Here is a 14,157-nt window from a genome sequence, read left to right as displayed (position 1 = left end):
AACGTCCGTCCACGCCGAGTATGGACAATACAAGAAAACTCTGCCCATCACCATAGTCGATGGGACCCTGCCAAGCTTGTTGGGACTGGACTGGTTCCGAGCATTGGGCATGGGAGTGACTGGAATCTTCAGAAACGAAGTCAACCTCAAAGACGCACTCATGAAGGAATTTGGGGCGTTTTCAGAGACTGCCTGGGCAAGTACACGGGGACCCCTATCTCTTTAACTTAGACCCACAAGTTGCCCTATTCGTTAAAGGCTAGGAGGGTCCCGTTAGCCCTAAAGCCCAGGATTGACCGGGAACTGGACAAGCTAGTAAACCAGGAATTCTAGTGCCAGTTGACCATGCTAAGTGGGAGACCCTATAGTCACCCCAGTCAAACCGGACGGGTCGGTCCGGTTGCGCTGACTACAAGGCAACGCTTAACAAAGCGTTGCAAAGAGTGCTTACCCGTTCGGTGGTACAGCACTTACTGCACTCAATGGGGCAAGGGCAAGTTTTGCCAAGCTAGACTTGGCCCAAGCCTATCAACAGCTGCCCGTAGATAGCAGCACAGCGAGCGCAGACAATTGTGACTCACAGAGGGCTTTTAAGTGCACCCGGTTACAGTTTGGGGTTAGTGTGGCTCCAGGGTTATTTCAGAACCTAATGGGCGGCTGTTGCAGGACTACCAGGGTGGTACCATACTTTGACGATGTACTGGTATCCGCTGAGAATCTAGAGGAATTAGGGGTAAGGCTGCGAAAAGTTTTGGGCATTTTCCGGTCTGCGGTCTCAAAGTTAAACTGAACAAATGCCAGATCGGGGTTGAATCTGTGGAATTCCTGGGCTACGGATAGACAGGAAGGATTCACCCACTGAAAGCAAGGTACGGGCCATCAGGAAGGCCCCGGTTCCAAAGAACAAAAGCGGAGTTACAGGCATTCTTAGGTCTGGTCAACTTCTCGCAGTATTCTTAAGAATAAGGCAACAGTAGCCGAGCCGCTGCATAAATTACTAGCAAAGGCGGCTGCATGGTCTTGGGGAAAGGCGGAAGCTAGGGCATTCGAAGGGTAAAGAATCTCCTATCGAGTGATAGCCTCCTTATCAATACAATGGCACGCTGCCATTAGTGTTAAGCTGCGATGCATCTCCCTATGGGGTGGGGGCTGTGCTCAGCCACAGGTTACCAAATGGCACAGAAGCCCCTATTGCATATTACTCCCGAACCATGTCATCAACTGAAAGGAATTATAGCCAGCTTGATAAGGAAGCCTTGGCTATAGTCTCAGGAGTAAAGAAATTCCATGAATATGTATTTGGTCGTGATTTTGAAATCATCACGGACCATAGACCTTTGCTAGGTCTGTTGGCAGGCGACCGCCCAACGCCCGTGGCACTTTCGCCCAGACTGACCCGATGGACTATCTTCCTGGCAGCGTATTCTTACAAATTACTACACCGGCCAGGGAAGGAATTAGGGCATGCAGACGCCCTGAGCAGATGCCCGTTACCAGAGACTATCGAAGACCCCACTCCGGGGATACCAGTTCTGCTAATTGACTCTTTGGACTCTGGCCCAGTCACATCCAAAGAGGTGGCTCGGGCTTCGTATAAGGACATTACAATAAGAACTGTAATTGGTTGGGTACAAAGAGGTTGGCCCGCTGCGCGGGGCGAGCGTTTTAAAGAGTTTGTAAAAACGTGGGAACTCTCAGCTCAAGGGGTGCCTGCTATGGGGGATCAGTGGTGATCCCGGAGAAATTGAGGAAAAGGTATTGGATCTCCTTCACGAAGGCCACCCAGGGATCGTGAGAATGAAGGGTCTAGCGAGAAGCTATGTGGTGGCCCTTAATGGACTCGGAAATTGCTGAAAGGGTAGGAAATGCCAGGCCTGCCAGGAGTCAGACCGCTACCCCCAACGGCCCCGATTCGGGAATGGGAGAGACCCCAGGGCCCTGGTCTAGGATCCATATCGACTTTGCCGGCCCGTTCCACGGCCAGACCTTCTTGGTAATAGTCGATGCCTACTCCAAATGGCTGGAAATCATTCTCATGAGATCCATGACAGCCGAGGCCGTGATTTCAGTCCTACGGCACCTATTTGTAACCCACGGGTTGCCCGACACTTTAGTCTCCGATAACGGCCCGCAATTCACGGCAACCCAGTTTGAGGGGTACTTGGCAGAGGAGGGCATCCGGCATGTCCTCTCGGCGCCTTTCCACCCTGCGACGAACGGCCTTGCAGAGCGTTTCGTTCGGAGTGCAAAGGAAGCGTTGTCCAGAATCAGGCCAGGTGATTGGCAAACAAAGATCGATACTTTCCTAGATGTCCAACACAGAACCCCCTGTGTAACAACTGGCCGCAGCCCGGCAGAGCTATTAATGGGCCGGAAGCTTAGGTGCCCACTAGACCGTTTAAACCCAAACTACACACCAGACGGTTACAAAGGGGCACACGGTAAAACAAGAGGGATGGCAGTAGGCGACCTAGTGTGGGCACACAACTACAGCGAGGGCCTGACCTGGTTAGCAGGAAAAATCCTAGAAATAACAGGACCAAAATCATATCTCATAGAGATAGAGGATGGCCGGGTATGGAAGCGCCACATAGACCAAATAAGAAAACGCATAACCGGTAAAACAGAATCAGACGAAACAGGCCCTGACTATCCAATGTTAGAATCCACAACTAACTCAAACCCGGGGCTAACGCGGGACTTATCTGAGTTCCAGGAGGTCCAGCGACGCCAACCGGTTCCTCCTGAAGACAGCAGGGACGACTCTGCAAATAATCCAGGGCCGGATGGCCTAGAGGAGGAGCTGAGAGGAACAAACAGTCCCTCCGGTCAGCTCGACTCACTCCCAGGGAATGAATTGCGCAGGTCTGAAAGAGTCAGGAGACGCCCAGTCTACCTGCGTGATTACGTTGGAAAATAAGATGTAAAATTTATGTAAATATTGGTAAAGTGTTTTCTGGGAGGGAAGGAGTGTAATGTATCTTTAAAAGTTGTGGCGGGAAAAAAGCACGTTGTTGATTGGTTAAAGCCACCGGCGAAACTGTATATAAGGAGAGGTTTTTCCCAGCCCGGGTTGCTGGGTTCACCATATAGTAAATAGCTGTTGTCACTACCCTGGTCTCCTGCCTCGTTATTGCCCGAATCTAACATACACTGTTACTAGTATAATTATATGTTTATATTTATGTAATAACAATCTGAATACAGTCAGTATTTTAGTGTTAAATATCCAAGAAAGATTTATTTACACATCTCTGCAACTCCATAACTAATTTTTCAAAACATGTAGCTTCTAGATACTATAGGATTAAAAAGAATATATTTAACAACTTTCATGACTTTTGAAAACATGGCTGCCATGACTTTCAGAAAGGTAGAGAGTTGAATTTTGTAGGTGAAAATATAAGCCCAAACATTAGCTCATTATCATTTTTCTAATACAATCTTTTGGCATGTGTGTGCTTATGACAGTGACTAAATTTCTGTGTACTAAACAAATATTTTGCAGAAATTCCAATTAAACCACTAATTAATTATGTTCTAATATAAAAAAAAAACAAATAGAGCTAAATAGCAAATGTAACTGATACCATATTGTGGTAGTGGTTTTATGTTATTATGTGTGTATATCTCTTGAGGCTGATATCAATTATTATGGACAGTGATTGACAAACTTGGGTGGTTTACAGTTGCAAATAAATCCTAATTCAGATTTGGGCTCATTGGGAATATATTAACATTCTCTATATTAAACCCAGCTGAATAACTGTTGCTTGTTATTAGAACTCAACAATTGGGAGTTGTTTTCCAATTTATTTTCAAGTAACAGTAGTGGCAGATGTATGATTGAATCCTTAATGGAAGGTTGAAAATGTATACCAAGATGACTTCCTCCAGATTACTGTAGTTGCTTCTTTTTTCTCCATTATGGCTAATGTTAAGTTTTCAAAACTGAGTTTACTAATAATTTCTAATAACTCTGAAATAACTTCAGAAAATCTCAGGCCCATTTAATAATTTTCTGTGAAATCAGAGGGAATATCATGAATTACATTGTGGCTTACTGTAGACCCAGTTTGGTTAACCTATAAGGCTATAGAAAGTTTAAGACTCTTATAGCTGGGTAGCCTTGGGCCAGTCACTTTCACTCAACCCTGGAAAGAAGGCAATGGCAAAACAATTCTGATTTTATTTTTTTTTGCGTAGAAAAATTCATTGATTAGTCAAGATGGTTGCCAGGAGTCTGGTATATATACACATACAAAAATTAGCTTACTAGAGGGTAGCTAGTATAGTATATCGAGCTTCAACCTGGAGAACCAGGTTAATCTTACTTGACTACCAAGATCGGCTTACTTTATGCCAATCACTTTTTCTCAGCTTGCCATATTTCATCAGGTTGATGTATGGATGAAAGCCCCGAAAAGGTACTTTGCTGAATATAAGTTGGGACAAAATGCAACACTAAACAATAAAAAAATTAAGTTGGCTACTAACATTACATCAAGGTTAGGAGCAGAGCTAGTCAATATAATTTGAATCATTCTTCTTATATAAATTTGAATAGGATTTACATTTTCCTGTAGAAGTTTTTTGTGTCTGAATTTTTTTAAATAAAATTTAATTAATTTAATAGGATCTTTTGGCATGTGTGTGCTTATGACAGTGACTAAATTTCTGTGTACTAAACAAATATTTTGCAGAAATTCCAATTAAACCACTAATTAATTATGTTCTAATATAAAAAAAAAACAAATAGAGCTAAATAGCAAATGTAACTGATACCATATTGTGGTAGTGGTTTTATGTTATTATGTGTGTATATCTCTTGAGGCTGATATCAATTATTATGGACAGTGATTGACAAACTTGGGTGGTTTACAGTTGCAAATAAATCCTAATTCAGATTTGGGCTCATTGGGAATATATTAACATTCTCTATATTAAACCCAGCTGAATAACTGTTGCTTGTTATTAGAACTCAACAATTGGGAGTTGTTTTCCAATTTATTTTCAAGTAACAGTAGTGGCAGATGTATGATTGAATCCTTAATGGAAGGTTGAAAATGTATACCAAGATGACTTCCTCCAGATTACTGTAGTTGCTTCTTTTTTGTCCATTATGGCTAATGTTAAGTTTTCAAAACTGAGTTTACTAATAATTTCTAATAACTCTGAAATAACTTCAGAAAATCTCAGGCCCATTTAATAATTTTCTGTGAAATCAGAGGGAATATCATGAATTACATTGTGGCTTACTGTAGACCCAGTTTGGTTAACCTATAAGGCTATAGAAAGTTGAAGACTCTTATAGCTGGGTAGCCTTGGGCCAGTCACTTTCACTCAACCCTGGAAAGAAGGCAATGGCAAAACAATTCTGATTTTTTTTTTTTTTTTGCGTAGAAAAATTCATTGATTAGTCAAGATGGTTGCCAGGAGTCTGGTATATATACACATACAAAAATTAGCTTACTAGAGGGTAGCTAGTATAGTATATCGAGCTTCAACCTGGAGAACCAGGTTAATCTTACTTGACTACCAAGATCGGCTTACTTTATGCCAATCACTTTTTCTCAGCTTGCCATATTTCATCAGGTTGATGTATGGATGAAAGCCCCGAAAAGGTACTTTGCTGAATATAAGTTGGGACAAAATGCAACACTAAACAATAAAAAAATTAAGTTGGCTACTAACATTACATCAAGGTTAGGAGCAGAGCTAGTCAATATAATTTGAATCATTCTTCTTATATAAATTTGAATAGGATTTACATTTTCCTGTAGAAGTTTTTTGTGTCTGAATTTTTTTAAATAAAATTTAATTAATTTAATAGGATCTTTGAACTTTTTTTTAATCAATTTGGCTAGTAATACAAAATAATTGTAGATGTCTGTCCATAAAATAATTTAGAACTTTTGGAAGGTACAACTAATACAGCAGCAGCAACAAAGCAATTTAGCATTCCCTACAGCTAGCTACATTCCCTTTTTCATTTTCGGCTAAAGAGGTTCATACTGGATTAGATCTAAACCTAAGCATGATAAAGCTTTTCATCTTCTCAACAGACTATTTTAAAGATGTTCCATCAGATTCTGTTAACTGGAATTTCCTTTAGTGTCACTCATACCTTCTTCCTTTTGACATAAGTTTTCCACAACCTTGAAAACAGAAAGATTAATGCTTATCACTTGGAAAATTGGAGGAAAATGCACCAAGCTGTTTTAATATGCTGCATAACTGTTTGTGTGCTTTGGCAATTGTGATGGAAAACTTCCATATGCAAAGTACAGCCAACTAAGATATGTTTTCTTATGCAGTCAGCTGCTAGCTCCACTGCTCAGGATTTAAAGATGTTGTACTCTACTACCAGTCCTGGCTTTTACATTTAGGTCAAATGTTTTTTTTGGAATAGAGATCCAGACCCTTGGGTCAGATATTATGTGGTGAAGAGAAGCTCTCTTTTTACATGTTTTCTGCCCGCTCTACTAAGGAGGTCTGACAGACTAGACATCTCCTTGTGTGTTTTGCTCTTAGCCCAACTTCTAGTTATCCACTGATAGATTCAAATTTGTACAGTATTATTCTTGCTGTAAAACTGAATAGACATGCCAACTTGGACATATTCATTCATTCTGGCTAGAAATAAACCATACTCAGTGCACTTGGAAAGTGTCCCAGAATTATACTCTTTCTTAGAAGCACAAGAGATTCTTACTCCAGGCTTGAGAACTTTCACAAAATGGAGGAACTGAGATTAATAAGCTTAGAGGAAAGTCCTGTAGTGTCAATCTTTAATAAAACATTTCACTAAAACTCCCCCTTTAATAGCTATTTGTTTCAGAGATGTTCCCAGTTTTTGGCACATACTTCTTGCTTGGCTTTGGCAATCTAAAGATGGGAAACCCTTCCTTCCCAACTTTTAGAGAGGTCTGTGTTTTTTATTCATAAACTTAAGAAGCACAAACAAGCAGGACAGGGCTAAGCAAACTTTCCATTGAAATGTTTTGTAAAGTCATTGCTCGTATGCTGTCTAGCATCTTTACCTCATTTGTTGGAGTTCAATATTTATACAGCTGGTCAAATCTTCTCAAGGCTGCCTTCCTTACTCTTTACATTTACCTACTGATGCTACTGAACCCCAAACTAGCAGATGATTTCACCCAGCACTTTCATGTAGATGCTAAAAGAAAGCAAAACTTGAGGCATCCCTTGAGTGAGAAGCCATGGGCGTTACCTTTCCTCGTCTGTCAACACCGACAGGAACTGACCTCTGAGGAAGGAGATGAGTCACTGCATCACAGTGTTCCTTACCCACAGCTGGTCCAGAAGGATAACATGGTTGTCAGTAACAAAAGCTGTTGAGAGATCCGGAGCATGAGGATGGATGCACCACCTCCATCCTGACTTTGCCACAGGTCAGGTCCAGTGTAATCAGTACTGTTTCTCTACTATTACCCTGGCCTGAAACTTAAACCCCACCCAGATAATCCATTTTGTCCAAGATTCTCTGCAACTAGTGTCCAACCACATTCTCAAGAACTTTCTCCACAATGGGAGGTTGGAGATAAGATGATAACTGCCTGGAATACGGGGGTCCAGTGATGGCCTCATGAAAAAGGGACCTGCAGGAGACTTTCCCTTCCTTTTATATTGCTTTCAATTCTTGTTATTGTGGCATTGTTGTTGCCCCAAAAAAGTGAAAAGATGTGCCTAGATAATGAAATAAATCTTTTAGGTGTGACTTACAAAATCATTCAGCATTTTGGCACAATTTAGAAATAATAAAATACGTTATCACTTTTTCTTATTTTTAAAAAAAGTCTTTAATTTTAATGTCTTGACTTTTTCTTTCCTTTATAGTATTTATAGTATTTCTTTACATGATTGTTTCACTCATGGGGATTTTACCGTACATACAAACAGCTGAAATATTTAGTTAGATATACTGCCAAGTGAAAAGAACAGTTAATAATTATTTGATTAATTCATTTTACCATCAGGTAGAATTTGAAGATGGCTCCCAGATAGCAACAAAAAGAGAAGAACTTTACACTCTTGATGAAGAATTACCCAAAAGAGTGAGAGCCCGTTTTGTAAGTATTTGCAAAGGAAGTGTTAGAGCTACAAATGTGGACAAAATTTCACAAAGCAAAGCTTTGACATAATATTAAGAAATGTTTATAAAGGTTCAGTCCTTGACTAAATCTCTGCCAGTGTGTAGAGATCAAAATTAACATCAGTTTGTAAATATATCTTCCCTATCACATTGAGGCAAGCAGGAGGAAAACAATCCAAGAAAAATGTGATGGTGGAAATTATATTGCTTGTTTATATTATAAAATTATGTGCCTCAAGATTCCTGAGGCCTTGTACGAGTATATAGTTTAGTTTTCTTTGACCATGCAAGCATTTAATGTTTATCATCTTACTGATATTTACTGTACTTACAAATATATATAATTATATATATATATATTATATATATATATATATATATATATTTATATATATATAAATTATATATATATAATATATATATAAGCAAATAATAGTAAAAGAAAGTTGGCACTTCTGTATTAGAAACAAACTTGCCATACAATACTTCTTGTTAAAGCTAACCCCAATTTATGTAATTGCAGTTAAACTCTCAGCTATCAACTGTCTTTTCTTACATACACCTGTTGTAAAACAATAGTTCTCCAGCCTTCTGGTTCTCTTCCAATACATTGGACTAGGGCATAGGGTAGGGATACTGGCTTAATTGCTTTTCTCAACAAGGCATTTTACCAACAACATACTTGTTGCCAGGTTGTTTCTGAATCAATTTATATATTTGGCATGAGAATGTGCATAAAAATGTATTTGCTATAAAGAAGAAAGTACATGAATATGCAGGTTTTACAATCACTTTTCTGTAACATGGTGTGGATGGATTGATCAAATTTGTAGATTCCTTATATTTGTCAAAAAACATTTCTAATACATTTCTAGAGATGAACTGTATTCCATCTCTGCTACAAAGTAATATTTGGGGAAGGTTGCAGCAGGCAAAGTATTCTTTTAGGAACAAAATATGGTGATATTTTTGTCCAAGCATATATCTAGTAAATTTTTAGACAAATCCATAAATTAGATATTCATAATAATAAAAATAGAGAATTTCCTATATAGTAACAATATTTTCAAAGCAACAAAAGAGTCGGAAAAGCTTTTTCTTCATGTATACAGTGAAATTGTGAGAGCAGATTCCCAGAAAGAAAGATATCAAATTGGAATTACTCTTACATTAACTGGTGATATTTCTAATCTTATGTGTTTCAACAACTAAGAAACTAATATATTGCCAGTATAGGAAAGATAACTTTTGAACAGAGAAATAAATATATTAGTTAGAAAAGAGAAGAGAAGAGAAAGAAGAAAGGAAGGAAGGAAGGAAAGAAAGAAAGTAAAGAAAGAAAGGGAGAGAGGGAGAGAGGTGTATGTTGTGTATATGTGTAAATGTAAAAGGAATCCAATAATTGTTCATCAGAAAACCTATTAGCACTTCAGATTCCATATTTGTTCTAGATAAAAAAATACCTTCTTGGTAGAAAAATCTGCAATATATGACCTTGGCTGTGCCATATGATTACCGACTGTAGAACATATCTAACATTGGGGTGAAGATAGACTGGGGCCATTAAATGTGAAAGGTTTTACCCTATAAGAGGTGTACAGGATTTATATTAAATAGATTTGTTTTATACCAAGGCAGACGCCCCCCCTCGGGTCAGGAGGGGCTTTCTAAAGGTGAAATATATTCTTAATCTCTGTTTTTAGTCTACAGCTTCCGATATGAGGTTCGAAGATACATTCTATGGTGCCGATATTATTCAAGGACAAAAGAAAAGGCAGCGGGTATTGAGTTCCAGATTTAAGAATGAGTACGTGGATGACCCCAGCTACCGCAGTTTCCTGAAAGCCTCATTCCAAAAGAAGTGCCAGAAAGGACTATAAAAAAAAAAAGAGAGACGAAAGGTTGACTTTCTCTTGGGGTATGAAGAGCATGATTTACTCCCTGCTGGGCAAAGAAAAACAAATGTAAAATGTTTGAAGATATGTTCTCTTATTCATTCAGGTGTCTACCTAGTGGTTAAATTCATTAAATAAATGTATATCAAGAAGTTTTCTTCGAAGTATTTGGAACCCTTTGAAATGTCTTGATCTAGGGCTCCAACGTGGACTTACTTTATTAAACATTTGAATCAATTTGCGTTGATCAACCTCAGTTGTCGAACCCTATTGACTAGCAGGAGTAAAAGCAACAGTCAGTGAGTGCTTTGCCTCGATTCCCTGATACTTAAAAATTACCTAGATAGGAATTTTCACCCCCAAATAATTTGTACATGTTCCACCAGTTTTAGCTTTCTACAGCATTCGCTAAAACAAATGCAAGTAAAAAGAGCATTACGATCTGTAAGTACTGTGCTGTCATCACTTTGCACAGGGCTTTTCACACTATTTATGCCTTTACTACTTACAGTACTACTAGTAGTACTACTCTTTGGCTAGGTTTCAGTTAACATGGGATTTGGGAGGGGGTGTTAATAAAAGACAGGTGTTTTTAATGAAGGATATAGTTAGGAACAGAATGGGCATGTATATTTAAAGGGGGATATTTTTGGTATCTATTTTTAAACTTTTTTTCAAGATGTTCTTGGGGAAAGAGCAATTTGTACAATAAATGCCTCATTGTGTTTATAAAATTACAGTTTACATATCTTTGCTTAGCAGGCCAGTTTTGAATTAATGTAATATAGAAAAATAATTTTGTCTTCCCTTTATAAATAATAGTCTGCAAATGTAATAGTGTTTGAAATAAATAAATAATGTCTCTTTGCTTATTAGAGTTGCAATATGTGTTATATAACTTCTAGAGAGCAATCAAAACATTGCTGGTCTTTGCATCTTTTCAAATAACTTATATAATTACTAGATAGCCTAGTTACCTTTACAAATTTAACTCCCGGTAGGGTAAACAATCAGAACAGACGGAAATAATTTTATCAGCAAAATTCAAACTACAAGATTCCAAGAGTTCACCATCCCTAATGTCTCTGCCAGGATACCATTTTGCTAATGTCACAGTAGCAGAAAAGTATAGTAGTATACTACACAGTAGCAGAAAAGTAGTAATATACTACTTTTATAGTATAGAAGTATACTACACAGTAGCAGAAAAGAAAAGTTTCTTGCCTTTATCATCATGCAATAAGTTTTAAAATTGTTTTAATCAATTTTTCAGTTTTAATTCTTTCCATATATATCCTGTAACCATCTTCTTATATATACACCAAAGAAGCCATATCCCTCTTAATTAGAGAGTTAATTTAGCAATTACTGAGTTAACTAGTAACTCAGTAATTGCACCTGAGGGTAGAACAAGAAGCAATGGGTGGAAGCTAATCAAGGAGAGAAGCAACTTAGAACTAAGGAAAAATTTCCTGACAGTTAGAACAATTAATCAGTGGAACGACTTACCTGCTGAAGTTGTGAATGCTCCAACACTGGAAATTTTTAAGAAAATGTTGGATAACCATTTGTCTGAAATGGTGTAGGGTTTCCTGCCTAGGCAGGGGATTGGACTAGAAGACCTCCAAGGTCTCTTCCAACTCTGTTATTATTATTATTATAAACTACACTGTGTGCACAATTATTAGGCAAGCTGTATTTAGTATTAATTTTAATATTGAACAACTACAGTGCTCTTGGTCAACCCAAAATGTTAATAAACGTCAAACCTGAATGTTTAAGGAAGTAAAAGTGAGGTTATGGCTTTCTTAGGAGAATATCTACATGTGTACAATTATTGGGCAACTATTAGTGTGCAGAATTATTATGCAACTAAATGAAAAATTTCCCATCTCATTTATTTTCAACTGTTCAAGTGAAAATAATAACTCAAAATGTACAAATAAACTTTTCTGGCAGTTCAAAAAAATAAATAAATCAGTGACCAATATAGCCACCCTTCTTTTCAATAACAGTCATAAGCCTTCCATTCATGGTGTCTGTCAGTTTCTTGATCTGTTGATGATCAACTTTTTGTGCAGCAGCAACCACAGCCTCCCAGACACTGTTCAGAGAGGTGTACTGTTTTCTTTCACCTTAAATCTCCCATTTAAGAAGGGCCCACAAGTTCTCAATAGCGTTTAGGTCAGGTGAGGAAGGGGGGGCATGTCATTATTCTTTCATCTTTAAGGCCTTTACTGGCTAGCCATGCAGTGGAGTACATCGATGCATGCGATGGAGCATTGTCCTGCATAAAAACCATGGTCTTCTTGAAAGATGCAGACTTTTTTCTGTACCATTGCTTGAAGAAAGTGCCTTCTTAAAAACTCGCAGTAGGTTTGGGAGTTGATTTTGAGTCCATCTTTAACCTGAAAAGGTCCAACTAGCTCATCTTTCATAATACCAGCCCATACCAGTAGCCCATCTCCACCTTGCTGGCGTCTGAGTCGAAGTGGAGCTCTGTACCCATTACTGATCCAGCCATGGATCCGTCCATCTGGTCCATCAAGAGTCACTCTCATTTCATTAGTCCATAAAACCTTTGAAAAATCGGTCTTCAGATATTTCTTGGCCCAGTCTTGCCATTTCAACTTATGTGTGTTGTTCAGTGGTGGTTAGATTTCAGCCTTCCTTACCATGGGCTTGTCTCTGAGCACTGAACACCTTGTATTTCTGGGCATGCCAGGTAGGTTGCAGTTCTGAAATATGACAGCACTGGAGGATAATGGAAGCTTCCTGGTAGCTTCATGTTTGATTCTTCTCAAATCTTTGGCAGTTAAGGTGCATTTTTTTTCTCAACATGTTTTTTGCGACCCTGTTGACTATTTGCAACAAAACGTTTGATGGTTCTATGATCACACCCCAATATCTTAGCAAATTCAAGGGTGCTGCATCCCTCTGAAAGACTTTTTAAAATTTTTGACTTTTCAGAGTCAGTTAAATCTCTTTTTTAGCCCATTTTGCCTGAGGAAAGGAAGCTGCCTAATAATTACGCACACCTTGATATAGGTTGATGATCTCCTTAGGCCACACCCTTCCTCATTACACAAATACACCTCACCTGATCTGCTTATATTGTTATTGTTATTGTTATTTATTTGATTTTTATACCGCCCTTCTCCCGAAGGACTCAGGGCGGTGTACAGGCAAAAGTAAAAACAAACAATACAATATACAATTTAAAATACAAGTTAAAAAACTTATTATAATTAGCCTAGAAACTTTAAAATATATAAAAAACTAAAACCCCATTTAAAATTAGTAGTAAGAAATTTAAAATCGATAAAATTATAAAATTTATAAAATTTATAAAATTTAAGCCAGCCCCGCGCGAGTAAAAAGATGTGTCTTCAGTTCGCGGCGGAAGGTCCGAAGGTCAGGTATTTGGCGTAAGCCCGGGGGAAGCTCGTTCCAGAGTGTGGGAGCCCCCACAGACCTTCCCCTGGGGGCCGCCAGCCGACATTGCTTGGCGGACGGCACCCTGAGAAGTCCCTCTCTGTGAGAGCGTACGGGTCGGTGGGAGGCATGCGGTAACAGCAGGCGGTCCCGTAAGTACCCAGGCCCTAAGCCATGGAGCGCTTTAAAGGTCGTAACCAAAACCTTAAAGTGCACTCGGAAAGCCACAGGTAGCATTCAAGTTTATACAGCTTGGAGGTAGAAAATATGCATACAAAGGATGGTATGGTCAAAATACTCACTTACCTAATAATTGTGCACACGGCAGGGGTGAAATGCTCCCAGTTCGAACCGGATCACCCGATCCGGTAGTAATGGCAGCAGGTGGTTTGGAGAACTGGTAGCAAAAATCCCTGCCTCCATCCCCCCACCCCGCCTGCCCATGCCCACTCAATGCCCGGTCGCCCACTTCCCCGCTTGCCACTTATTTTTAAAAAATGCTTTTAAAAGGTAAAAAAAGAGACTCTGATGATCACAGCTGAGCTGTCTGATCGTCAGAGCCTTTTTTTATTTTTAAAAGCATTTTTTTACGACCTATTCGGCAGAATAGGTTGCTTAAAAAATGCTTTTAAAAGTAAAAAAAAAAAGATCGCACACCACAGCTGATCACCCCCCCCCCGTGCTGTTCTACTAACCCCATGCCTCCATTTG

General features: G+C 38.9%; 1 protein-coding gene across 8 annotated transcripts in view; it reads left to right on the top strand.

Annotated features, from left to right (window-relative positions):
* The window catches only part of KDM4C (lysine demethylase 4C), a 257,900-nt gene extending 247,005 nt beyond the window's left edge, over positions 1–10,895 (top strand). For all 8 annotated transcript variants that reach the window (XM_058170007.1, XM_058170005.1, XM_058170004.1 and 5 more), the window contains 2 exons: positions 8,001–8,093; positions 9,820–10,895. In XM_058170007.1, coding sequence (XP_058025990.1) covers positions 8,001–8,093; positions 9,820–9,996 — 270 coding nt within the window. In that variant the 3' untranslated portion in view covers positions 9,997–10,895. The remainder of the gene's footprint in view (positions 1–8,000; positions 8,094–9,819) is intronic.
* The last annotated feature ends 3,262 nt before the right edge of the window (positions 10,896–14,157 follow it).

Source organism: Ahaetulla prasina, chromosome 2, assembly GCF_028640845.1.
Source record: "Ahaetulla prasina isolate Xishuangbanna chromosome 2, ASM2864084v1, whole genome shotgun sequence".
NCBI lineage: Eukaryota > Metazoa > Chordata > Lepidosauria > Squamata > Colubridae > Ahaetulla > Ahaetulla prasina.
Note: the sequence above shows the minus strand (reverse complement) of the source record. Positions and strands in the feature narration are given on the sequence as shown.